This window comes from Bombyx mandarina, chromosome A1 (assembly GCF_030267445.1).
Source record: "Bombyx mandarina strain Sakado chromosome A1, ASM3026744v2".
Classification (NCBI taxonomy): domain Eukaryota; kingdom Metazoa; phylum Arthropoda; class Insecta; order Lepidoptera; family Bombycidae; genus Bombyx; species Bombyx mandarina.
Genome location: NC_143234.1, coordinates 21,664,811 through 21,690,203, shown reverse-complemented (window position 1 = coordinate 21,690,203; position 25,393 = coordinate 21,664,811). Strand labels below are relative to the sequence as shown.

The 25,393-nt window shown below is 37.0% G+C and overlaps 1 protein-coding gene across 1 annotated transcript in view; it reads left to right on the top strand.

The window, feature by feature from the left end:
• The window catches only part of LOC114241659 (uncharacterized), a 29,408-nt gene extending 4,739 nt beyond the window's left edge, over nucleotides 1–24,669 (top strand). The window contains exon 2 of the mRNA XM_028172562.2: nucleotides 21,688–24,669. Within this exon, the coding sequence (XP_028028363.2) occupies nucleotides 21,715–23,466 (1,752 nt within the window). The 5' untranslated portion in view covers nucleotides 21,688–21,714 and the 3' untranslated portion in view covers nucleotides 23,467–24,669. The remainder of the gene's footprint in view (nucleotides 1–21,687) is intronic.
• Nucleotides 24,670–25,393: the final 724 nt, after the last annotated feature.

Genomic DNA, 25,393 nt, shown 5'->3' with positions numbered 1-25,393 from the left:
TCCTCCGTCCGCGCAATTTTCGTAAAAAGGGATACAAAGTTTTTGCTTCACGTATTAATAGATAGATTATGATTGTATTTTATACTTCTATAATCACTAATTTCGCCAAGACTACACTAAAAAAAATATTAATAAAGACAAACAATATTTAATCTATTCTCAATTCGACCACAGACGTCAAGAACAAAATTTTGACAATAAATAGTATGCATGCGTGTGTGCGTCAAATACATGGTATGTAGTGTGTGTAATGTTTTCTTTATTGATTTAATGTATCTTTTATGCATTATTTAAAAAAAATATTAGCATTGTGCACTTCGTTTCTATATTCTCTACTAGCGACCCGCCCTCGCTTCGCTTCGGAAACATTAAAACACACATGAAACCAAAAATAAATAAAAAAAGTAGCCTATGTTCATCAGGGACAATGTCGGCTTCTAATGGAAAAATAATTTTTCAAATCGGTCCAGTAGTTTCGGAGCCTATTCGAAACAAACAAACAAACAAATCTTTCCTCTTTATAATATTAGTATAGATAATTGTGGAAAATTTCATACTCCGTCCGTCCGCGCAATTTTCGTAAAAAGGGATACAAAGTTTTTGCTTCACGTATTAATATATAGATTTACTTTCATTTACATACTATCGGAATGTATAATCGGGACCCCTTTTACAAGTCTTTATTTATTGTGGTAAACAAACTCACGTGCAAAGTGTTGTTAATTGGTTGAACCTATAGACATAGAATGTAAATGTCGACACTCGCCATGATACATGATTTCTTTTTTTTTTTTTTTTTGGCTAAAATGGATGGATGAGCTCACCTGGTACTAAATGGTTACTGGAGCCCATAGACATATACAACGTAAATGCCGCCACCTACCTTGAAATATGAGTTCTAAGGTTTCAGTATAATCACAACGGTTGCCCCACCCGTCAAACCGAAACGCGTTACTGCTTCACGGCAGAAATAGGCAAGGCGGTGGTACCTACCCGTGCGGATTCACAAGAGGCCCTACCACCAGTAATGTGTCAAAAAAGTATCTCGTAAAACAGTTAATGATAATATTTTGTGTATTTGAATGCGAAGAGTCGGGTTCTGCTGTGCAAGTATATTATTTTCATTTAATAGTCACAGAACGCGCTATAAGTCAGCACGGATGAATACCACCATACTATCTACTTCTATCGTGTAGCAAACATGCATTCCAGTTTGTCGAGTGGGATAGCTGTTACGCAATCCATTTAAAACTCACCGCGGTCGACACTATGTTAAGTGGTTACTGGAGCCCATAGACATTTACGACGTAAATGCGCCACCCACCTTGAGATATAAGTTCTAAGGTCTCAAGTATAGTTACAACGGCTGCACCACCCTTCAAACCAAAACGCATTACTGCTTCACGGCAGAAATAGGCAGGGTGGTGGTACCTACTCGCGCGGACTCACAAGAGGTCCTACCACCAGTAATTGCGTTATCTATGTGCTTAACATCAAATGGGCCGTGCGCTCGTCTCACAAAAACAAAAAATCCGCGAGCCCCGTAACAAAAGCACTAGTACCGTGTACTGTGATTGAAATAAGTCGTTTTATTTACAGATTACCTCAATAAAAGCTTCGCATCTCGCGTAGCACAGAAGCTTATTGTTTGGATTAAATTACGAAGAGAGGATTTTTACGTTGAATTTTGCTTAGACTAGGTTATTTTTTGATGTTATTTAAGTCGGATGTTTTTACGATAACAAAGTGATATCTGTCCGTTTATCGGAAGCTGACGATCTGATGTGACTACCACAGGTCTTCTGTTAGCCTAAAATAGAAGCACCACTATTTCCTTGGGTATTGGAAAGGCGATCAATTGGAGAATTATTCCAGCATTTTTTTGTTTTGTTTAGATGGGTGGACGAGCTCACTGCCCACCTTGTGTTAAGTGGTCACTGGAACCCATAGACATCTACAATGTAAATGCCGACACCCACCTTGAGATATGAGTTCTAAGGTCTCAGTATAGTTACAACGGCTGCCCCGCTCTTCAAACCGAAACGCATTACTACTTCACGGCAGAAACAGGCAGGGCGGTGGTACCTACCCGTGTGGACTCACAAGAGGTCCTGCCACTAGTGAACGGTCGAAGGACTACTTGAACGGTCGAAGGATCACTTGAACGGTCGTTTGTTCTATTGTCGTCTTATATGAGAACGGTCAATTCGTTCTTTTTCGTCTTTTTGTATCTTTCTTTAAGGACGTCAAAAAATGCACTGCGTACCGCTGGTACCACGTACGCCCTCGTTCCATTTCTTTTCGAATTCTTGTCAAGTCTCTGTCTTAGTCTGTGTCTATGTCTAGCCATTGTAGGTCTTATGTCCTGTCAAATAGGTTGCACGCCACGACAACCAGTAAACGATCACACACGCCAGATGACGATCTGATGTGACTACTTCATGTCTTCTATCAACCCAGAATAGCACCACCACTCTTTACCAAGCGTCGTAAAGGCGATTCACTGGAGAATTATACCAACATATACCAGATTATACCAGATAGATTAGGTCGTAGGGGTGCCAAAAGACCTATAGCATGGTGACATAGTTAGGACGCTGGGGTAGACTGGAAGATAGAGATGAAGATGGATAGTTAAATATACATTCAGCGTCTTGTCTATTAAATTTCGGACGCTTCTAACTACTAATAACTACTTTAAATTAAGATAAAATTATGCTGCTGAGATCAATCAGCGTTGTATTTTTGATTCGGTGAGATCTTTTTTTTTTATTGCCCTTGTAGGCAGACGAGTATACGGCCCATCTGATGGTGAGTGGTTAGCGTCGCCCATGGACTTCAGCAATGCCAGGGGCAGAGCCAAGCCGCTGCCTACCGACCGGAAAAATTGTTCCCAAAATTACTTATTCACCACACTTATGATTTAAGGATTCGTCAGTCGCCGCAGACTAACCTAACTCGTAACGTTAACCACAAGTTAGATATTTGTGTAATAATATGTGCACAAGTTGGGCTTACTTAAACCTTCAAGTTACAAGTAAGTTTGTTCAATTGTGTATAGCGTTTGTTTGTTTTGTAAAATTGTTTGTTTGTCCGTGATGGTTTTCGTTGCGCATGTGCGACGTTCAGTAAGCGAGCTTTTGGTCATCACCGTTTTATCTGATATATTTACAAATATCATTAAAACTATAAAAAATTGGACGCCTACGATGGGCAGGACATGTAGTTCGAATGGGGAGACCGGAATGCCAAGACAGCTACTATATGGCAGACTAAAGGGCCGCAGAAGTCGTGGCAGGTCCAAACTCTGATGGTTGAATGACGTAGAGCACGACCTCAAAGCTATCGGTGTCAGGAACTGAAAGGAGAAAGCCCTGAACAGAACAGTCTGGAGAGACATACTGGACCAGGCTAAGGCCCACCCTGGACTGTAAAGTCTATGATGATTATGTTTTATCTGATATTTGCATGCGAAGAACTTTGTATATCCATAGTTTTTTTTTTTTAATATCTCTTATATTTGAAGTCGTCATGGTCTAAAGACTAAGACGTCTGGTGTATTAGAGTTCAGCAGTGTGATTGTGCCAGCATTCAAACCCCGCAGGCAGATACCAATTTTTCTAATGAAATACAGGCCTATTTCATATCAACGATCGACTTCCACAGTGAACGAATAATATAATAACATCTTGTGAGAAAACCTTAATTCTAACAGTACCTAATTAAAAAAAATAAGAGTTGGTTTCTTATCTTATTAATCTAGTACTAAATAGCATCAATGCTACTGATATAAGTCAAGAATCACAAAGTAATGAAAAACTGCTATAGATAATACATTATGACTCTCACCTGATCGCATCAAAAAAGTCTTTCATTTTGTAGTATATATAGGCTTTGCTACACATAATATCGGATAGAAAGCTCATCATAATCATAGACAAACATACACAAAATAAATATATAATAATTTCAAAACTTAAAAAAATATACATACTAAGCCATACTATATTTTTTTATTTTCCTTAGTGACCGCGGTCTCGATTTTAGAGTGAATTAATAAAATTAGTATATTGGCCTCAGTTCTTGATGCATTTACAAATTTTCAAGTCTCGAAGTTGTTGAAACCAGTGTTCAAAGATTCAGTTATAAGGGTTAAATCAAACCAATAAAAGCGTGTAAAACAGAAAATAATAATGAATTAGAATGAGTACAAGGTAATTTTGATAAGGTTTTAGTTTTTAGTTTTTTTTTATCGCCCTTGTCGGCGGACGGTGAAGGCAGACGACCATATGGCCCACTTGATGGTGATACCGTCGCCCATGGACTTCAGCAATGGCAGGGGCTGAGCCAAGCCGCTGCTTACTACTACTAATTCTACTACTACACTACCACTTTTAGTATTAATAAGCCATTGTGTGGCATTCGTGGTATCAATTTAAAACAAAGTCGAGAGTTTTTTCGTAAACCAAATCCTTGGTTCTTGCAATAAAATTTATCAATTAATATTTTCAAATCACCTAAAAAAGTAGACATTCATTTTCAATTTCGCTTTAACTCCATTTAACACTATTTCAGCAGCTTGGCTAAATTCTCTTAAAATTAAATCATCTCGCGCGGCGTTCCCTGGCTCTGGGTCAAGAGCTAGCTACCGTCTGAGTTTAATGTTGTTTCGGATGTAGCACGGCTCGTTGCCTCCTGGACTAGGCACGTGATAAGAAAGCATTGCAGTCTTGAAATAACATGACAGAATTTTGTACACATACACTCTTAATTGCAATTATGTAGATTATTGAAAATCTCTCTATGCAGTACCCTCTACGCGGTAAGGTTTTAAAGACTCTTACAAATAAATTGTCCGAGGAATCATAACCTATAAATATCTGTATCCTAATACGAGGGTTAACTTCTAGCATGTGATACCAAAAATCGATAAACAAAGTTGGGTATGTGTGCGTGGAAAATATTAAATGAAAAGAAAAGACAGTGACAACTTGGAGAAATTGGTGGTCATTGGAAAGGTAGAGGGCAAGCGACCAAGAGGCAGGAACCCGACCCGTTGGACGGACCAGATTCGTGCAGCCCTGGATACCACAGTGCACGATACTCTGCACTCAGCTGCAGTTAGGAACAGATGGCGGTGCATTATAAAAAACAAACTGTTTCAAGGCCATGACCACGACCCTCAGTAATGAGGAAACCGACGCAAGGAGGAGGAGTCATGTAAATTAGTAAAGCAAAGTGGTATCGGACAGGGAGAGATGGGGGAAGCGTTAAGTCTGCCCCCTCCAAGACCACATAACGATCACGATCACTCTGTTAAGAGTGATTGAGAATACGTTTTAGTAGAACAATTATTTTCTGTGGTCAATAAAAATTTGGCTTCATGTCAGTTGAGACAAGATTCATGTTATTATATTTATGGGCCACGTTAACAATCAGTCGAACCGACAGTGTACTATATCGTTTTTATCAATAAAACAGTCCACCGTCTTGGTTAAATGAGGGTAGATAGGTCTGCAACCCTCATTTGAAGAAGGGCGTAGAAAATAGCGGAAGACACTTTGCAAAAGGTTCCTCAGATTGATAGCGCAGAGAATTTTTACGCGAAATGATCTTTGGAAACACTTTTTCTACCAATGGTGATTGATTATATCATTGTCACCTGTGGTTTTTTTTATTGCTTAGTATGTGGACGAGCTCCAGCCCACCTGGTGTTAAGTGGTTACCGGAGCCCATAGACATTTACAATGTTAATGCCGCCACCGACCTTGAGATATGAGTTATAAGGTCTCAGTACAGTTACAACGGCTGCCCCACCCTTTAAATCGAAACGCATTACTGCTTCACGGCAGAAATAGGTAGGGCGGCGGTACCTACCCGTGCCAACCCACACGAGGTCCTACCACCAGTAATTACGCAAATTATAATTTTGCGGGTTTCATTTTTATTACACGATGCATCACGGAACACTTTATGATGAGGGGATATGAAAAACATCTTGTTCTACCTAATTACAATTTAGCTTCTTGTTTTAGTAGAAATAATATTAAACGAGGGGGAGTTTGCATACTTATAAAGAATTGTCACCAATGGAAAGATATGCCAGGCATAGCTGAGATGTCAATACCAGGCCTTTTTGAGTGTTGCGGGGTATACTTGACACATTCTGATACAATAATTATATGTGTATATCGAGTACCTAATCCACAAAATATACATGTATTTTTTAATAAATTTGAAGGTTTGATTTGTATGATTACAAAGAAATCAAAAAAGCGTATTCTGATAGCCGGTGACTTCAATATTAACATTTTGGAATTGAATAACGATACTATAAATTTTGAATGTATGCTATTAAATTTTAACATGACCTTAGCAGTAAGACAACCAACTAGACTTCGTAGTTTAACTTGTATTGACAATTTCATTCATAATTCAACTTCCTCATGTACTACAGATATAATTGAATTCGCAATGTCTGATCACACGGCACAGTTGATTAAGTTTCCAACTAAACAATTTTCTATTATTAACGGCTGGAAAATAAAACGAAGAGACTACTGTAAAGAAAATTTAGGAAAATTCCGTGATTGCTTAATCAACTACTCTTTTACTGAAATGTATAGTACTGATGATCCAAATAAGGCCTATGATAATTTTCTTGAGATTTTCAAACTCTTTTATGACCTTTGTTTTCCGGAAAAACAAATATTTATTCGATTACACAAAAAGGCTAAGTGGATATCACGTGGTATAAAACAATGTGTAAAAAAGAAAAGAAAACTTGTTTGGTTGTATAGGCATAACCCTTCTTTAATAAATAAAAATTATCTAAAGCAATACTCTAAAAGATTAAAGAAAATCATAAAACTTACACAAAAAGCACAAAATTCATTTAATATAAATAACTCTTTTAATAAATCAAAAACCACTTGGCAAATAATAAACCAGTCTAAAAATTATAAGCCAAAAAACTTTATCAGCACGATTAAAGTAAATAACAAACTTGTGACGAATCCACAAGCCATAGCAAACTATTTTAACAATTATTTTGTTGATAAAGTAGTACCACATACGAATTTAGGAAATAATGTGTTACAGTTTGTTCCAAAGTTAAATAACTCAATATTTATATCACCTAGTACGCCATTAGATATTAAAATAATAATCAAAAATTTAAAAAATTCTAGTAGTGTTGGTTATGACGAAATAAGCACAAAAGTTATAAAATCAGTGGCTGAACTGATAAGTCCCCACATCTGTTATATAACTAACCTATGTATCAGTACAGGCATATTTCCTACAAAACTTAAAACGGCTGTCGTGAAACCACTTTTTAAAAAAGAAAATAGAGAGCTAATGGAGTTTTATAGACCAGTGGCTTTGCTACCTGTTTTCTCTAAGATAGTTGAAAAATTTTTGTACAAAGAAATATATGATTTTCTTGAAAAATATAACGTTCTGCTTGAAAACCAAAAAGGATTTCGTCAAAATAAAAATATAAATATGGCAATTTTCGACTTTTTGAACGTTATTACATGTGATATGGACAAGGGTAACTACATCACTGCTCTTTTCTGCGATATGACTCAAGCTTTCGATCATGTCGATTTTAACATACTGTTAAGTAAATTAGAATACTGCGGGATGCGAGGAAATATATTAAACTTACTGGAGTCTTATTTAAAAGATCGAATACAATACACTGAAATTAGTAACATAGATTTTGTAAAAAAAACAGAACTTAAATTTAAGTCTAACAAACGTAAGATCACATACGGTGTTCCGCAAGGAAGCGTACTTGGGCCTCTCTTATTTATAATTTACATTAATGATTTTCCAAATTCAATTGACCACCCTATGACCCTTTTTGCAGACGACAGCACCATAACTATTAGGTGTAGAAATGACATTTTATATGAACACGATATTAATAGTACTCTTCATTCAATAATATCTTGGCTTGATAAAAATAATTTAATAATTAATTTAGAAAAAACAAAATTTATGCAATTTTATCAAAGAAATAAATATATAAATTTGACCATTTATAATAATAACAATCATATATATGAAACAGAAAATGTAGATTTCCTCGGTGTAAAAATTGACAACAAATTAGATTGGAAATCTCATACAGACGGACTGTGTAAACGTGTCAGCTCCTCGGCCTATGCACTCTTTAAATTATCCTCTATTTTAAACACAGACGCCTTACTAACTGCATATCGTGGTGTAGTTGAATCCTGTCTTAGATATGGAATAATTTTCTGGGGAAACTCAACGCAAAAAGATCAAGTTTTTAAGGCACAAAAAAGGTGTTTAAGGTCTATGTTTGGATTGGCAATAGCCGACAGCTGCAAGCCATATTTTGCAAAGCATAAACTTTTTACCCTTCCTTGTCTATATATATACGAAATTGCATCTTTTGTTAAAACTTGTCCCAATAGATTCACTAAGATGTCTAATGTGGCAAACAGAAATCGACGCGACGATAAGCTATGTTTTCCAAAAACCAAAACTACATTAAAGAATAATAGTATACTAGGTATGAGCGTTAGGATATTTAATAAACTACCGAAGAAATTAAGAGACTTAGATGATTTTAATTTTAAAAAAAACCTAAAAGGTAATCTTATTAGTGAAAATTATTATCACGTGAATGATTTTCTTGGGGATGACATTGAAAATAAATGGATTTTTAATTATTAGTTGAATTATGGATGAATGAATGGTAAATTATATAATATTATAACTATGCACTGCACTAAAATTCGCATGTCAAATAATGACAAAGCATACACGCTGCTTTTAATTTATGTAATAACTCATTTTCACTATGCTTGGCGAATAAATGATTTCTTTCTTTCTTTCTTTCTTTCACCGTGGAAGTCAATCGTGAACATTTGTTAAGTACATAATTCATTAGAAAAATTGGTACCCACCTGCGGGATTCGAGCACCGGTGCATCGTTAAATACGAATGTACCGGACATCTTATCCTTTAGACCACGACGATTACAGAGTTGCAGGCTATGCGTGTTATTGTATATTGTCAGCCTCCTGTCCAAAACAAAAGTACCATCATCCTACCTATTTTGGCCACAATGTCTTTAATTTTCAGACAATCAAAACTTCAATCTGTAAAGAGTCTTTTAATCATTTAACATCAAGTGGCTGTGAGTTTGTTTATTTTTCAGGGGTCGTAAATATTAGAAAATCTAAAAATTGTTTTCAATGTGACTAGGTTACTAGTGAGTTTGCGCATTTTATTCTTTTATAATTCCAATCTATGTTACTTCTTAGTGAATACAAAAAGGCCATCGGTTCTAATATTTTTTTAAATCATCCTGCTTATTATTTTGTTACCGAACAGACTAGATATATTATTTTTGTTAAATAAGTAATTAATCAGAAACAGATTTCATTTTAGGCCAAATAAAGTCCTGCACGAATATAAGACTCATAATTCTCTCGACGAAAATTAATTATATTTACACGAACCTTCATATTCTTCAGTAAATAATTACACGGCAACCCACACAGTAATAAAGCCTCAATAAAGTAGTGCGGCAACACTCGAGAACGGCAGATGCCCTAATTATATTAAAGGAATTAGCTGTGGATTGTATCCGGATAAATCCTGTTAGCTTGGTCAACAGTTTGCAGTTGCGTCTGGTGTTTTTATTGCGAATTAACTGGGCTGGTGTACGTTGAATTGTGTGTAACAACTTTTTTATTTTTCTTTATTGCTTGGTCCGTCAGCGGGGTTTCCAGTCAACAGGGATACTACTGTCTGGAAATTAATGTGAAGTCATGTGCTCTATAATTCGAGATGTGCTCGTTATTTTCTTGTTTTAAGGTCACCCCAACCAGAGCGCTTTCAGAGATCACTTGGGCCTCATGCCGCGTTAACAAGTGTAATGAGATATCGTTATTTAAATGAGATTTACATGGAGGCCTTCTCGATACTCAGCGGGAAGGCTGTGTTCTTGATATTACCAACTTGTTTGGTTGAGGTTTCAAAATGTCACATGATGCTCCTAAATTATCTAATACTCGTTTGTAATCAAATTGTTCGTCATGTACTTTCAATTTATGTCACATAAGAAGAATCCTACAAAATTATTTATAAGAGCGAAAGTAGCATGTTTTTTTTATTACTTAGTTGTGTGAACGAGCTCACAGCCCACCTGATGTTAAGTGGTTACTGGAGCCCACAGACATCTACGACGTAAATGCGCCACCCACCTTGAGATATAAGTTCTAAGGTCTCAAGTATAGTTACAACGGCTGCCCCACCCTTCAAACCGAAACGCATACTGCTTCGCCGCAGAAATACCCAGGGCGGTGGTACCTACCCGTATGGACTCACAAAAGTCCTACCACTAGTAAATTAGGTTACGTTAGGATACTCCCAGAAATCCAGTTGAAATTAAAATATATGCAGAATTGTGAAAGTTGTTTGAACTCCTAACAACTATGTAGCAACAATGGTTATTTTTTACGAGCACACTATGAATATTCATAAAAGTCTAGACAGTACAGTAGCCGAGCTTAATCAACTTTTAGTTAATCCTAGGTACGACTATTTTGGATAGGGCTGATGAACGTGGACTATGGACTGAATATATATACCAAAGATATTACTTGACATACAGAAGCAAGCGGTTCTAATGCAACCGTTACCTTTATCACGTTATAACAATTTCAATACTCTGTAAACGCAAATGCAAACCAAGCTTGCTGGAATTGGGCTTTTGGAATAGAACTTTTCAATATGTTTAATTCTAATCTATTACAGATTTCATTCTCACGGATCGTTTGGAACCTCTGGGTCTGCGGAGGGACTTCGATTCCCTCTGTATTTTGTACCGTATGTTCCATGGGGAGTGCTCTGAGGAATTGTTCGAGATGATACCGGCATCTCGTTTTTACCATCGCACCGCCCGCCACCGGAGTAGAGTTCATCCATACTACCTGGAGCCACTGCGGTCATCCACAGTGCGTTTCCAGAGGTCTTTTTTGCCACGTACCATCCGGCTATGGAATGAGCTCCCCTCCACGGTGTTTCCCGAGCGCTATGACATGTCCTTCTTCAAACGAGGCTTGTGGAGAGTATTAAACTGTAGGCAGCGGCTTGGCTCTGCCCCTGGCATTGCTGAAGTCCATGGGCGACGGTAACCACTCACCATCAGGTGGGCCGTATGCTCGTCTGCCTACAAGGGCAATAAAAAAAAAGATTAGGTATAAGACCATTTTTATTAAATCTTATTTTTTAAGTAATTGATCTATACTTAATATTATAAAGAGGAAAGATTTGTTTGTTTGTTTGTTTCGAATAGGCTCCGAAACTACTGGACCGATTTGAAAAATTCTTTTTCCATTAGAAGCCGACATTATCCCTGATGAACATAGGGTACTTTTTTTATTATTTTTTTTATTTTATTTTTTTGGTTTCATGTGTGTTTTATTGTTTCCGAAGCGAAGCGAGGGCGGGTCGCTAGTATAAGATAAAGGTCGAGAAGAATTTGATTTGAAAATCTGAAATTCCAAGAATTCTGTTATTTCGCTTAGCAGCTATAGAAATTATGTACATATGAATGATTTAATAATCCCAATAAACCTAAAATATGAATAGTGTGATTACATGTTAAATCCTCGTGTGTTCATGTGATTATAATGACCTGTTACTTTTTTATTTCGTGTTTATGTATTTTATTTTATGTGTTTATGTTTATGTATTTTATTTTTTTTGCACAATAAACAGGTTGCAAACTGTCGTGTCTTGTTAATAATTATCACCCTACATAAGATCCCGTGGTGTAGTGGTGACGCCGATGTGATTAAAGTTAGTCTTTACTCTAGTTATGAAGACTCTCTAGACAGTTGGTCACTTTTCACCAGAGGCCTGCTTAGTTCACTGTTATTTCGTTTTTTTTTTATTTCAATATCAAGAAGTAGTTAATGATTTTTTCTTTACTAAATGGATTTAATAATAAAATATATTTAGTAAAGGTGGGCTCTATATAAGCACAGACTCAACATTTATATAATTTTCAACGAAGTTTATGACATTAAAACTATTTAATAGCCAAAATAAAGATAGGGGTATAATATTTTAACAAACCTAATGTTGTGTGCTTTTTAGGGTTACATTGTAAATTGATTGGCTTAGTAGGTCAATTGTATTTTTTTTACTTTTTAGTTATGATTCAGACAATTATATAAAAAAATGAGTGATGGTTTAAGAAAAGTAGTAACTCCGTGTTGTCACATAATAAAAAGAAAAAAAAACTCTTCGTTAATTATATGAAAATTATAACAGATATGACTGTCTACAACAATGTAACTTACAATAATGTACCTTGCGATCACAAATAGCTCCTCAATCATCCGTGATCACGAAAACTATAACGTTATCTAAATATCAGAAATGATAAACGCAAATTTAAACCATAAAGTTTTAATCGACGCGCTAAATCCTGAAAAAATATTACAAAACAACTTAATTGTTCCATTAATACAATTGGGTAATAGAGTAAGTACTCAAAGAATGTACCTTCGTTGAAAGACATTTTATTTTTACCACGTTCTCATTAGCTTGTTCTCTATCTGTTTTTTTTTGTATAACTGAATCTTTGAATGTTACTTTTATCGATTTCAGGACGTCCAAGATGATTAATTTAAAAATTTACCCACACCTCAAAGACCGATATCAATACAATGATTTTATAAAATCCGCTATAATATTCTGATCAGTGTCCATAGGATAAAAAAATTAAATTAATTGCTAATTCGGTTGGCTATTTAATCGTTTTTTAACTACACTTATCTGACTGACTCGATGGTGCAGTAGTTTAGGTCTCTGGTTGTTGCGCCGTGGGTCGTGGGTTCGATTACCACATCGGGCAAACATTATAAGTCGTCGTGGCCTAAAGGATAAGACGTCCGATGCATTCGTATCTAGCGATGCACCGGTGTTCGAATCCCACAGGCGGGTACCAATTTTTCTAATGAAATACGTACATAACAAATGTTCACGATTGACTTCCACGGTGAAGGAATAACATCGTGCAATAAAAATCAAACCCGCAAAATTATAATTTGTGTAATTAGTGGTGGTAGGACCTCTTGTGAGTCCGCACGGGTAGGTACCATCGCCCTGCCTATTTCTGCCGTGAAGCAGTAATCCGTTTCGGTTTGAAGGGTGGGGCAGCCGTTGTGACTATACTGAGACCTTAGAACTATATCTCAAGGTGTGTGGCGCATTTACGTTGTAGATGTCTATGGGCTCCAGTAACCACTTTACACCAGGTGGGCTGTGAGCTCGTCCACACATCTAAGCAATAAAAAAAAAAGTGATGAACAGCTTTCTTTATTCCTTGCCTAACTGTTTGTTATTTAAATTTTGTTACGTATATAATATATGTAAACGTATTTAAGTATGTACATATCTGAGTTTGATTCCAATAATACTTGGAATCCTAATTAAGGCCTGGATGATCGTGCGTGACTTTTTCTTGTCTATTTATTTCTTTCTTATATTTATTTTATTTATATCTCGTTTTTTTTTCTTATATCCTCACATACTAGTGTATCAACCCTGATAATGCACTTGTTAATGCAGTTTTAGTAAAATTTCGTATGCGCAACGCCAACTAATTTAGTTTTAGTTCCCTCATAAGCTAACTTCGTGTCCGTGTTCATAGTAGTCACTGATGATGGAACATTAACTAAATTTGAGTTGTTTTCTTGTTTTATAAAAGCGACGCTTAGACCGTAATCAATTTTTTTTATGATGGCTCGATGGTGTTTTGTTTCGAATACGTGAGGTAAAAACTTTGTATCCCTTTTTACGCAAATTGCGCGGACGGAGGAGTATGAAATTTCCCACACTTATAGAGAATATTATAGAGAAGGAGTGCAGATTGCTAATATTATTTTTAAAATTTAGCATTTATAATACATTAAATCAATAAAAAAAAGCATTACATGAACTACCATATTTTTGACACACACACACACACACATATTTAAACTCTTTGTTTATTACCAAACTTTTGTTATTGCTTCAAGTCTATGGTCAAATTGAGAAAAGGTTAATATTCTTTATCTTTAACAATATTTGTCTATAATGTAGTCTTGGCGAAATCTGTGATTATAGAAGTCTTTGACAATATAACCGTAATAATGTTCAAACTTATATTTCAATTAATTAAAGTCGAACTCCGATTACTACGGGACCACTAGTAAAGATAATGATTTTGGTCTCTCGCGCTTGGATTGTCCTATTTATACAGCAAACTAGACATGCAATAGTATTATTTAATATCAATTTCATCTAACAATACTACAATACATATTGCAAGCTTTATATGGGATTGTAAATTGGCGAAAACAAGATAGGAACAAAACTAATCTTGTACATGCATTATGTATTATTATTCGGATCTTCATTTATCTTTGTGCTATTTATATGACACAGTTGTCTTCGAATCCTTACGAACTTTTATATACTTCGCACAATTGCAATATTGCTTTTTATCTTTTCCTTTCCTTCACAGTCAAATTCTCGTGTTCATAAATGTATACAGCTGAATATTTATAATCGCAATTATTTGATCCTACGAACTGGCTGCTAACATTTCTTGCTAACAATTCTGGCCTCAGAAACCATCAATTTTGAACGAAATTCGGACGTTGGATCTCGGGTGCAAAGAACCTAGGTGGAGGATCATGTTTTAATATTGACATCTTTATATATACTAGTGGTACCTCGGTAGTCGTAATTCGACAATAATTAATTGAAATTATAAGTTTGAACATTATTATGGTTCTTTTGTCAAAGAGACTTCTTTAATCTTCTTTACAAATTATACTTCTTTAATCATAGATTTCGCCAGGACTACACTATAGACAAATATTAACAAAGACAAACAATATAATCTATTTTCAAACAGACCACAGACAGCACAGCACTAACAAAAGTTTGATAAGAAAAAAAAACAGTATGTCTGTGTCAAATACGCGGTAGTGTGTGTTCTGTTTTTTTATTGATTTAATGTATTTCTAATGCATAATTATAAAAAATATTAACATTCTGCACTCCTTCTCCTCCTTCAAAGAATATATCTTTATAAGTGTGGGAAATTTCAAACTCCTCCGTCCGCGCAATTTTTGTAAAAAGTTAGTAGACGTTGCTAACAACGGTAACAACTCACCATCAGGTGGCCGACAGGTAAAGCCGTCGTGGCCTAAAGGATAAGACGTCCGGTGCATTAGTGTTGAGCGATGCAACGGTGTTCGAATCCCAGGCGGGTACCAATTTTTCTAATGAAATACGTACTCAACAAATGTTCACAATTGACTTCCACGATGAAAGAATAACATCGTGTAGTAAAAATCAAACCCACAAAATTATAATTTGCGTAATTACTGGTGGTAGGACCTCTTGTGAGTCCGCGCGGGTAGGCACCACCACCCTACCTACTTCTGAGGTGAAGCAGTGATGCGTTTCGGTTTGAAGGGTGGGGCAGCCGTTGTAACTATACTTGAGACCTTATATCTCTAGATGGGTGGCGCATTTACGTTGTAGATATCTATGGCCTCCAGTAACCACTTAACATCAGGTGGGCTGTAAGATCCTCCACTCATCTAAGAAGTTCACAGTCAACCAACATAAAAGAATATTTATATGTTAGATTTGATCGTTTTGTATAATTTTAAACATTTTCTCTCTCGTAAATACAAGTTCGTCTGCAAGCTTCCACCTAACACCACCATTTCATCATCTCACTCTATTATTAAAGGATCTGTCAACGAATCAACAATGTAGCTCTAACAAGGTGAATCCAATATTTATGAGGCGTAAACCTTGTCTTGCAGACAGCTTCGGTTCCCTCACTAATTAAATGGATTTATTTCGTGAACTGCGTGTTCATTAAAGATACACACACTTTATAATGAGCCATTTCTCTCAAGACTGAAATGGATTAGTACTGTGTGTGTTCTTTAGTAAGAGAGTAGCTTTTTTTTATAAATTGTGGTGTTAAAACGCATTACTGCTTCACGGTAGAAATAAGCAGGGTGGTGGTACCTACCCGTGCGGACTCACAAGACGACCTACCGCCAGTACAAGTCTATTCTGGTCGGCGTCGGTATTAACGTTAATAATATTCAGTGTCTCTGTGTTTGGGTGTATTTTTTTAAGTATGTAAAAATGTCGGCTCTTCTTCTTCTTGCTTCGGTTTCCTCAATACTGAGGGTCGTGACCACCTCCTCGCAACAGGAGTTTATTACAGACCATTCCACGCCATTTGCCTCTATCTTCCGCCGAGTGTAGAGCATCGTGAACTGTGGTGTCGAGGGTAGTGCGGATCTGGTCAGTCCAACGTGTCGGGCCTCTACCTCGTGGTCTTCTTCCGTTCACCTTGCTAGTCACCATTAGCTTCTCCAAGCTGCCGTGATCCTTTCAATCAGGAGACAAATCTTACTAAGCGACCTCATGATGACTCTGCTTGAGGTACGAATGTCTGCGACCCGGTTGACTCCGTCGGACCCTGGATAGACAGCTACTATGCGGCCCAGTCTCCATTTAAGTGGCGGGAAATTGTCTTCCTTCACAACCAGACGCTGAAGCTTCAGCGATGAATGATTGGTGCGCCATTTGGTCCTTTGCTGCAGCTCACTAATATACTCCTTTGACCATCTGGCCCAAAAATGTTGTCGCATAATCTCTAACCGCTGGAACCTGGTGAGATGGCTTAGCTGGCAGTCCTTGTATTCAGCAGCAGGCATTGCAGTAAGGGGCTGGCCAATGAGAAAATGCCCAGGAGTAAGCGGTATCATGTCGTCGGGATCGTTTGATTGTGGAGTCAGTGGATGAGAATTTAATATTGTTTCGATTTGTGTTAGAACAGTGATCAGTTCCTCGTAAGCTAAATTACAACTTCCCAATACTCTGTGCCTATGGAATTTAATAGATTTAACCCCCGCCTCCCAAAGAACCCCAAAATGAAGAAAGTAAGGTGACAAGTGGAAGTTAATACCTTCTTCGATCAAAGCATCAGGCAAAAAATTGCAGTTAGATTTTAAGAATGTACCGATTTGTTTATATAGCCAAAATATATATTTTTGTTGGTACATAGTTCTATGCCCTAAAAATGGCGTTCGAAAATGGGTATCTGTCTAGCATTCCTTTATCTAAGATTGAATTCACTAAGCGACTTCTTTTTTAAACCATCAAAATATTATGTTATATGTATAATCCGGATGCTCCTTTTTGTAACTCTTTCACCCCTACCGGAAATGCTCCGTTCGTTGACAGTAAATTTTTATAGAACAATATAGCCACCATGCCATTGGGATTTGGAAAAAACACCCCTCTATGGTTTTTATCAGAGGGTCAAAGCTGTTATTCTTCTAACGGCGTCCAAAAGTAGTCCTCAGTGGCTATTAATGTTTCTGATTCGCTCCTCCCAAGGTCGTATTTTTTATATCTAAGGGTGTGGTGTAGCCTCGCTAATTAAGTAGTTGTTGTCCACTGAACACGTTCCATATGGATGGCTCTTGGAGACGTGCTCTGTGTACCCACAATCAAATCAAATCTTCCCTACGATTCTATTAATTAGAAATATCCAACAAGACCACTGAATCATAAGCGTTATATTTTATTGTTTCTTTTGCTGAAATGAATGAACGCGCTCATCACCCACCTTGTGAATGTGGTTACAGCGGTCCATAGACGTCATTTCGCGAATACCACCACCCTTTCTTCAAGTACTAGATAATAATAACAATTGCACTTATTTACTCCACAACACAAATACAAATAAATTTTCAATTTATCTATCTATATATTATATAAAAATGAATTGCTGTTCGTTAGTCTCGCTAAAACTCGAGAACGGCTGGACCGGTTTGGCTAATTTTGTTCTTAAATTATTTGTGGAAGTCCAGATTCAAATTCAAATTCAAATTCAAAATCATTTATTTCAACTTAGATGTCAGTATGACACACTTGTTGAAAGTCAAAATACAAATAACAATGTTAACTCTACCACCGGTTCCAAAAAAAGCCACAGTCCTGAGAAGAACCGGCGAAACAAACTCAGCGGGCTTTTTTTTCTTTTTGTTTTTTCTCAAATATATTCTTTTTTTTAAATAAATAGAAATATTCACAATAAAAGAAAAAACAAGTCTAAAAAAAATATAATAATAATGAAAAATGAAAAGGCCAGGAGCGAGCGCCTCATTCCCACGTAGTGCCATCTAGTAAATAATCCTTAACTTTATAATATGCCTTGTTGCACAAACGTTCCTTAACAGTTTTCTTAAATCTATGAACAGGTAGTAGTTGAACGTTTAGTGGGATCTTGTTGAAAAGCTGTACACCCAGCCCCCTAAAAGAGTTGCTTATTTTCTTAATTCGAGCCGCCGGCAACGCAAGCCTATGTTTGTTCCTAGTGTTCACATTGTGCAAATCGCAGACTCTGGGGAATTCTTCAATGTTTTTACGCACGTACAATAAATTTTCAAAAATGTATTGGGACGCTAAAGTTAGAATTTTGATTTCCTTAAACTTGTCCCTCAAGGATTCCCTCGGGTGCATATTATAAATAGCACGAATAGCCCTCTTCTGCAGGATGAAAATCGTTTCGACATCGGCAGCATTGCCCCATAGCAAAATGCCATAGGACATAACACTATGAAAATAACTAAAATAAACCAAGCGTGCCGTATCTTCATTAATATACATTCGTATTTTTTTTACCGCAAACGCTGCAGAACTAAGCCTACTCGCTAACTTGCATATGTGAGGACCCCACTGCAGCTTAGAATCAACTGTTATACCAAGAAAAACTGTCGAATCCACAAGCTCCAGTGTCTCTCCACTTACAGTAATATTAGTGTCAACTTGTCTAACATTAGGTGTAGTAAATTTTATACATTTTGTTTTTTTGTTATTTAATAACAGATTATTAACACTAAACCAATGTACCACGCGCGAGATAGCATCATTCACATCGTCATAATCTTCCAAATGTCGTTTAATTTTAAACAATAATGATGTATCATCAGCGAATAATACGACCTCGTGACGGGTTTCAATAAACTTAGGTAAATCATTGATATATACAAGAAATAGGAAGGGACCCAATATGGAACCCTGAGGAACACCCATATTAAGTAAGACACCGGAAGATCTCGTTCCTTTAACGTCTACCTTTTGGATTCTTCCGGAGAAGGTTTAAAAGGTAAATAAATATGAAAATGCTCGGAATTAAATAAAAATAACAATTTTGTTTTTCATTTGATGTGTCCCCCGTCGGACGGATTCCTTTTGTTTGTCGTGTATTTATCGATTGAGGCACTACGAAGTCTGCCGCGTCAGCTAGTATGATATAAAAATTCTAATTCTAAATAATTTTACAATATATTATATTAAATGTGGAGATAAAAAGGCTGTGTCTCAGCTTTGTGATAGCTGAAACTATCGCTGTTATTAAGCCGTTGCTTATAATCATCACTACATAGTAGAAAACAAAGTCGCTTTATCTGTCCCTATATCCCTATGTATGCTTAAATCTTTAAAAGTACGCAACGGATTTTGATGCGTTTTTTTCTAATATATAGAGTGATTCAAGAGGAAGGTTTATATGTATAATAACATCCATTAAATAGTGGAGAAATCAATAATAAATTACAGTCTCCGAAGCGAAGCGAGGGCGGGTCGCTAGTAATCTATAAACTTAAATCTAATAATACCTAAATTTAAAATGATGTGGCATAATCTACAGAATCCCCGCCTCCGCACTTTACTGTTTAAATAGAAATTCCTTATGAAAGTATTCCTTACGAAAGTATTCCTTATAAAGGATCGAAGCCTCGAATATATTTTATTAAAGATAATCTCACTTTTCCTAGCAGAAACAGGCAGATTGGGGAGATCTTTCTACGGTGAAGGAATAACATCGTATAATAAAAATGAAACCCGCAAAATTATAATTTGCGTAATTACTGGTGGTAGGACCTCTTGTGAGTCCGCGCGGGCGGGTACCACCAGCCTGCCTATTTCTGCCGTGAAGCAGTAATGCGTTTCGGTTTGAAGGGTGTGGCAGCCGTTGTAACTATACGTGAGACCTTAGAACTTATATCTCAAGGTGGGTGGCGCATTTACGTTGCGGATGTCTATGGGCTCCAGTAACCACTTAACACCAGGTGGGCTGTGAGTTCGTCCAACCATCTAAGCAATAAAAAAAAAAATAGTTACAACGGCTACTCCGCCCTTCAAACTGAAACGCATTACTGCTTCAGAGCAGAAATAGGCAGGGTGGTGGTACCTACTGGTGCGGACTCACAAGTGGTCCTACCACCAGTAAAAATGTTTAAGCATTAACTTTTAATTTTTATAATTAACGTGAAAACTCACGCACAGACACACAGATTCAATTAGATCGGATGAGTGATACACTGTAATACACAAAATTATTGTTAAATACATATTTACATAACGATAGATAACGAATTGTACTCTTGGAACTAATTTGTCAACAGAAAATGCCGTGAACTGTCTAACCGCGTGATATGATTAATTACGACTTTATGAACATTATTTTGTTGTGTTCCAGGAATTCATTCTTGTGTAATATCGTGCGAAAATAATCCGTACACTGTCCAATATGTTCCCTTTTATAATTTTCTTTTTTGAAGTGACATCTTCTTTAGCATCGATGAAAAGTAAAACTGACACTTAAAGAGACAAATATTCATTAATATTAATTAGACTGACAGAGAATGAAATATATTAAGCTCGAATACTTATAGCTTTCAATGCTACTCATTCCCGATCCTGCGGACAGAATGGAAAGCAGTCGACGTCGCCCAAAACACGTCATCTCGGATCCTCCCGATCCACTAACGGTGCTTTTAGGTACTTCAAGCACCGGTCACCGTTCTCGTCGAACCCGTCGCTTGCGACGAAGGGCTCGACGAGTAAATTAACTCTCAGACACAGCCCACTGAGTTTCTCGCCGGATCTTCTCAGTGGGTCGCGTTTCCGATCCGGTGGTAGATTCTGCGAAGCACGGCTCTTGCTAGGGTTCGTGTTAGCAACATTGTCAGGTTGAGCCCCGTGAGCTCACCTACTAAAGTTAGGGTTACGCTGACATAGCCTCTCAAGGCTATCAGCTTAGGTAGGAAAAAAAAAGCTACTGAGTGTGAATTGCAGACATTTTGTTTATTTACTTAACTAAACAAATTCATAGTTTTAGCTAACAAGTATAATATAATATAACTAGCGACCCGCCCTCGCTTCGGTTCGGAAACTTAAATTTTATTATTGATAGTCGAGTCCCGCGATGTTACCCGTGGTTATTGTCGTACCGCGGGTGACGCCGCGAGGCAAAGCTAGTCATAAAAAAGTAGCCTAACTTACTCCTTGTATCACCAGCTACCTATCAGTAAAAGCCCTATCAAAATCGGTCCAGCCGTTCCAGAGATTAGTCGGAACAAACAGACAGACCGACAGACAGACAGACAAAAATTATAAAAAATGTTATTTTGGTGTACGTACCGTATATATATTCATATGTAGTAAAAACCGGTTATTTCAATATTACAAACAGACACCCCAATTTTATTTATATGTATGGATTAATTAAAATGCCCTTTTCGTTTGTTCCAGGTGATAAGAAAAAGTCGTGGATATGAAATGGGCATTCGAGTATGCGTTATTTGGTTGCTTGTGCTCATGACCATCGCCCCGACCGGAAGCGATTGGCTGACCTGCGGCAATATACCAGGATGCAACTGCAAATGGTCCTCGGGAAAGAAAACGGCATCATGCTCCTCGCTGGGATTAAAAACACCTCCAGAATTGGAATCGGACATTCAAGTTCTCGACCTGCACGGAAATCCACTCGAAACATTAGGAAAAGATGCTTTCCTGAGAGTGAATATAATAAACCTACAAAAGGTCAACCTGAGTTCGACATGTTTACGGACACTGCATTCGAACGCATTGAATCACCTTCGGATATTAATTGAATTAGATCTATCCCAGAACGAACTGACTCAGCTATCCCCTGACCTATTCAAGGCCACAGAACGTTTGAGAGTTCTAATACTTAACGATAACCCTCTAACGACGCTCGTCGCCGAGCAATTTCCTCCGTTGAGATATTTGAAGAAACTTGAAATTTCACGTTGTAAACTTCGCTCAGTGAGCTCGTTCGCTTTCACGAATTTAAGAGCATTGGAATCGGTCAATATCCAACAAAATTATCTAACGCACCTGCATCAAAGTACTTTCAATCTACCCCTTATGAATACTCTCTCCCTGTCGGATAATCCTTGGTATTGTGATTGTGGACTGCGCGAATTCCACGACTGGTTCGTGAGTAGTAATTTGGGTAATGAAGAAGTTTTATGCCTCGGTCCGGAAAGTAAAGCAAATCTTTCATGGAGTGCTTTGAAGCGTGAAGATTTCTTCTGTTCACCATCTGTACTTACTTCACCTACCGTCATAAGAACTGAAGTGGGAGCAGACATCAGCTTTGGGTGTTTTGTTCGCGGTGATCCCAAGCCCGTGGTAACTTGGTCACTTAATCGTGCTGATGTGTTTAACAACATTGAAAACGGTGAAATCACTATTCATAGATACGATATAGATAATTTTAATGAGTACACGGACTATTACTTAAACAAAAGTTCACAGTGGGTTAACATAAGTATAAGTAATATTACCAACGATTTAGCCGGTGAATGGAAGTGTAGTGCCAAAAGTTCTGTAGGCGATGCTTCAACCTACTTGACTATTCTTTTACCTAAAGCTAGAACAGCTAGAACAGCGACCGCTAGGGTAGTACCCGACTATTCTGCATTTTTCCTGATCGCGGGGTCCATGTTAGCTATGACAGGAGTAGGATTTGTATCTTCGTATATCTGCTGGAAGACTAGACGCCGAAGAATCCCACCTAGCAGAAGTTTTACTGACCAAGAAAAGAAACTTTTAGATTCCTCATTGGCTGCAAGCTGTGACAGAGCAAGTGGAGATATGAGCTTGTCTTATGGATTTGAAATGTTAGATAGATCCATGTCTTTGGACAGCGAAGACAATAGATGCTTAGAACCGGTCCAAATTACAGTAGAGGGTCCACCGGGGTCCTTCCCTCCCCCGCCTGCGGAGTTCGCCTTGCCGGCACCATATGGGAATATTTTTATATCAGTCCAAGTTTCTGGTCACAACGATGAATACCCTGATTTATTGGGTGGTGGAACAACATTACCTAGGCGGAATACGACATGTTTCTTGAAATCTACTTATGATAATATGGGTCCTAGGATTACGGCAGCCGGTAGTTCAACGTGGTCTTTGCCGGGTGCTAATGACAAAAATACTGTCAAAGAGAATCTCTTGACGACGCCTCTATCTAACTTTTCTACTGAATTTACCGCTTTGTAAATTACGATACTTATAAGTTTTCATAGGGATTTTTCAAAGTTCTAATAATTTAGTTTGGTATAGGTATCTTCTGATAAACATGGAATTTATAGTTTAATCCTTAAATATGCATTAACAAGAGGTGACGTGTGCCACACTGGAGGGCCAATAGCTGATTTAAGGTAGCTTTTTCGAGACGTGCCGATTTCTTTTTATGTGAATGGTGTTAACTAATTTGAATGATTTTTACATCGATTGCTCGTCTATCTCTATTTCCATAGACTCGCAAATAAGCAAGGCACCATTGAGCAAGACACTAACAGCTTAAATAAATAAATAAATACTCATACCGTTCAGAAATACTGAAATTACGAAGGGACTACTTTTATTAGCGTATAATTTTAATCTGCGACCTTTTTTAAAAGTGAGATATAGGATAAGCAGTGCCTTCCTGATGGATTCTTGAATATCATAACTCAGTCTGATTTTTCTTTCAGCTCTGCTGTTGATGTATAAATAAATAATAAAATATAGTGCTGATTGTGTCTGCTGGAGAAAGATTTGCGTATGATAAAATTTAAAGTACATATCAAATTTAGTCATATTAAAATAGATATTTCGATTTTTATGAAGTGTTGTAAAATATGCTTTGGATAGTTTGGTTTATTTTGGTTTAGTTTGTTATGTAATATTGGTTTATTATGTAATACTCATATGTGTAGACGTATAATTTGAAATACCTATAAAATAGATAGCTTAATCTAATTATGGTACAGGTCAGCAATCTTTGGATAACAAAGCTTTATTATTCTTAAGTCAAAAATGGCTTTATTTTAATAGTGATTTCGTTAATAATTCATTGTTCTTATGCACAATTCCAGTCTTTACTATCATTAATAACCTGTTGAAGGACGATGTTGTTTGTTGAAATCGATTAAAAACCTACAACAAGTTCTGATTAAACTAAATTCAACTTTGTACAGCGAATTAGTAGGCATCGTTTTGCCTGTAGTAAATTTGTCTTATACTATAATTGGATTTAGTTCGGATATGTCATGAATGATTAAATTTTGGATTTCGATTTGTTCATAAAATATTTTCTATTCTTTAAGCTACGTCACTTTACAAAAAATTGCCATAGTCTAGGTATTTGGATATAAATAAAATTTCGAATAAAAATATGCTTTTTAAAAGAGTGATAATAAATTGAGTGCAATGATTTAATGAGTTTGTTTTATTTAAGAGCTAATCCTGATCACTTCAAAGATAACCGAACTGACTTAGTAACTGTACAGTGATAGACGAAGGCGAATAAAAGAATGAATAAGTGAAACTCACCCTCACCTCGAGACAAGTAGAGTAGATGTGAGAGAAGATTGAAGAGATAAACGCTAAGTGGGAAGATATTGCCTACCTGTGCGAGCGTATAATATCCTCTACCAACCGCTTAAAGTAGGAAATAAGCAATGGGTAGCAATAATTTGGAACAGAGAAGAGATCATAAAGAAGATGATACTACTACTTTTTTTTTATTGCTTAGATGCATGGACGAGCTCACAGCCCACCTGGTGTTAAGTGGTTACTGGAGCCCATAGACATCTACAACGTAAATGCGTCACCCACCTGTAATGTTGTAATGATGTAAGTTCTAAGGTCTCAAGTATAGTTACAACGGCTAACCCACTGTTCAAACCGAAACGCATTACTGCTTCACGGCAGAAATAGGCAGGGTGGTGGTACCTACCCGCCCGGACACAGAAGAGGTCTTACCGCCAGTACTACTGTGGACCTCGTGCCTATATTTTGAGTCAATAGGAAATCGCCAGACTGCGACACACGTGTTGGATTGGTATGTATGCGGAACTCTTGGCCGACAGGCTACCCAAAGTACGGTCAGAACCATCAAAGGTCAGGAAGTATGTTAATCTGTTACCAGGTTACTCCTTCT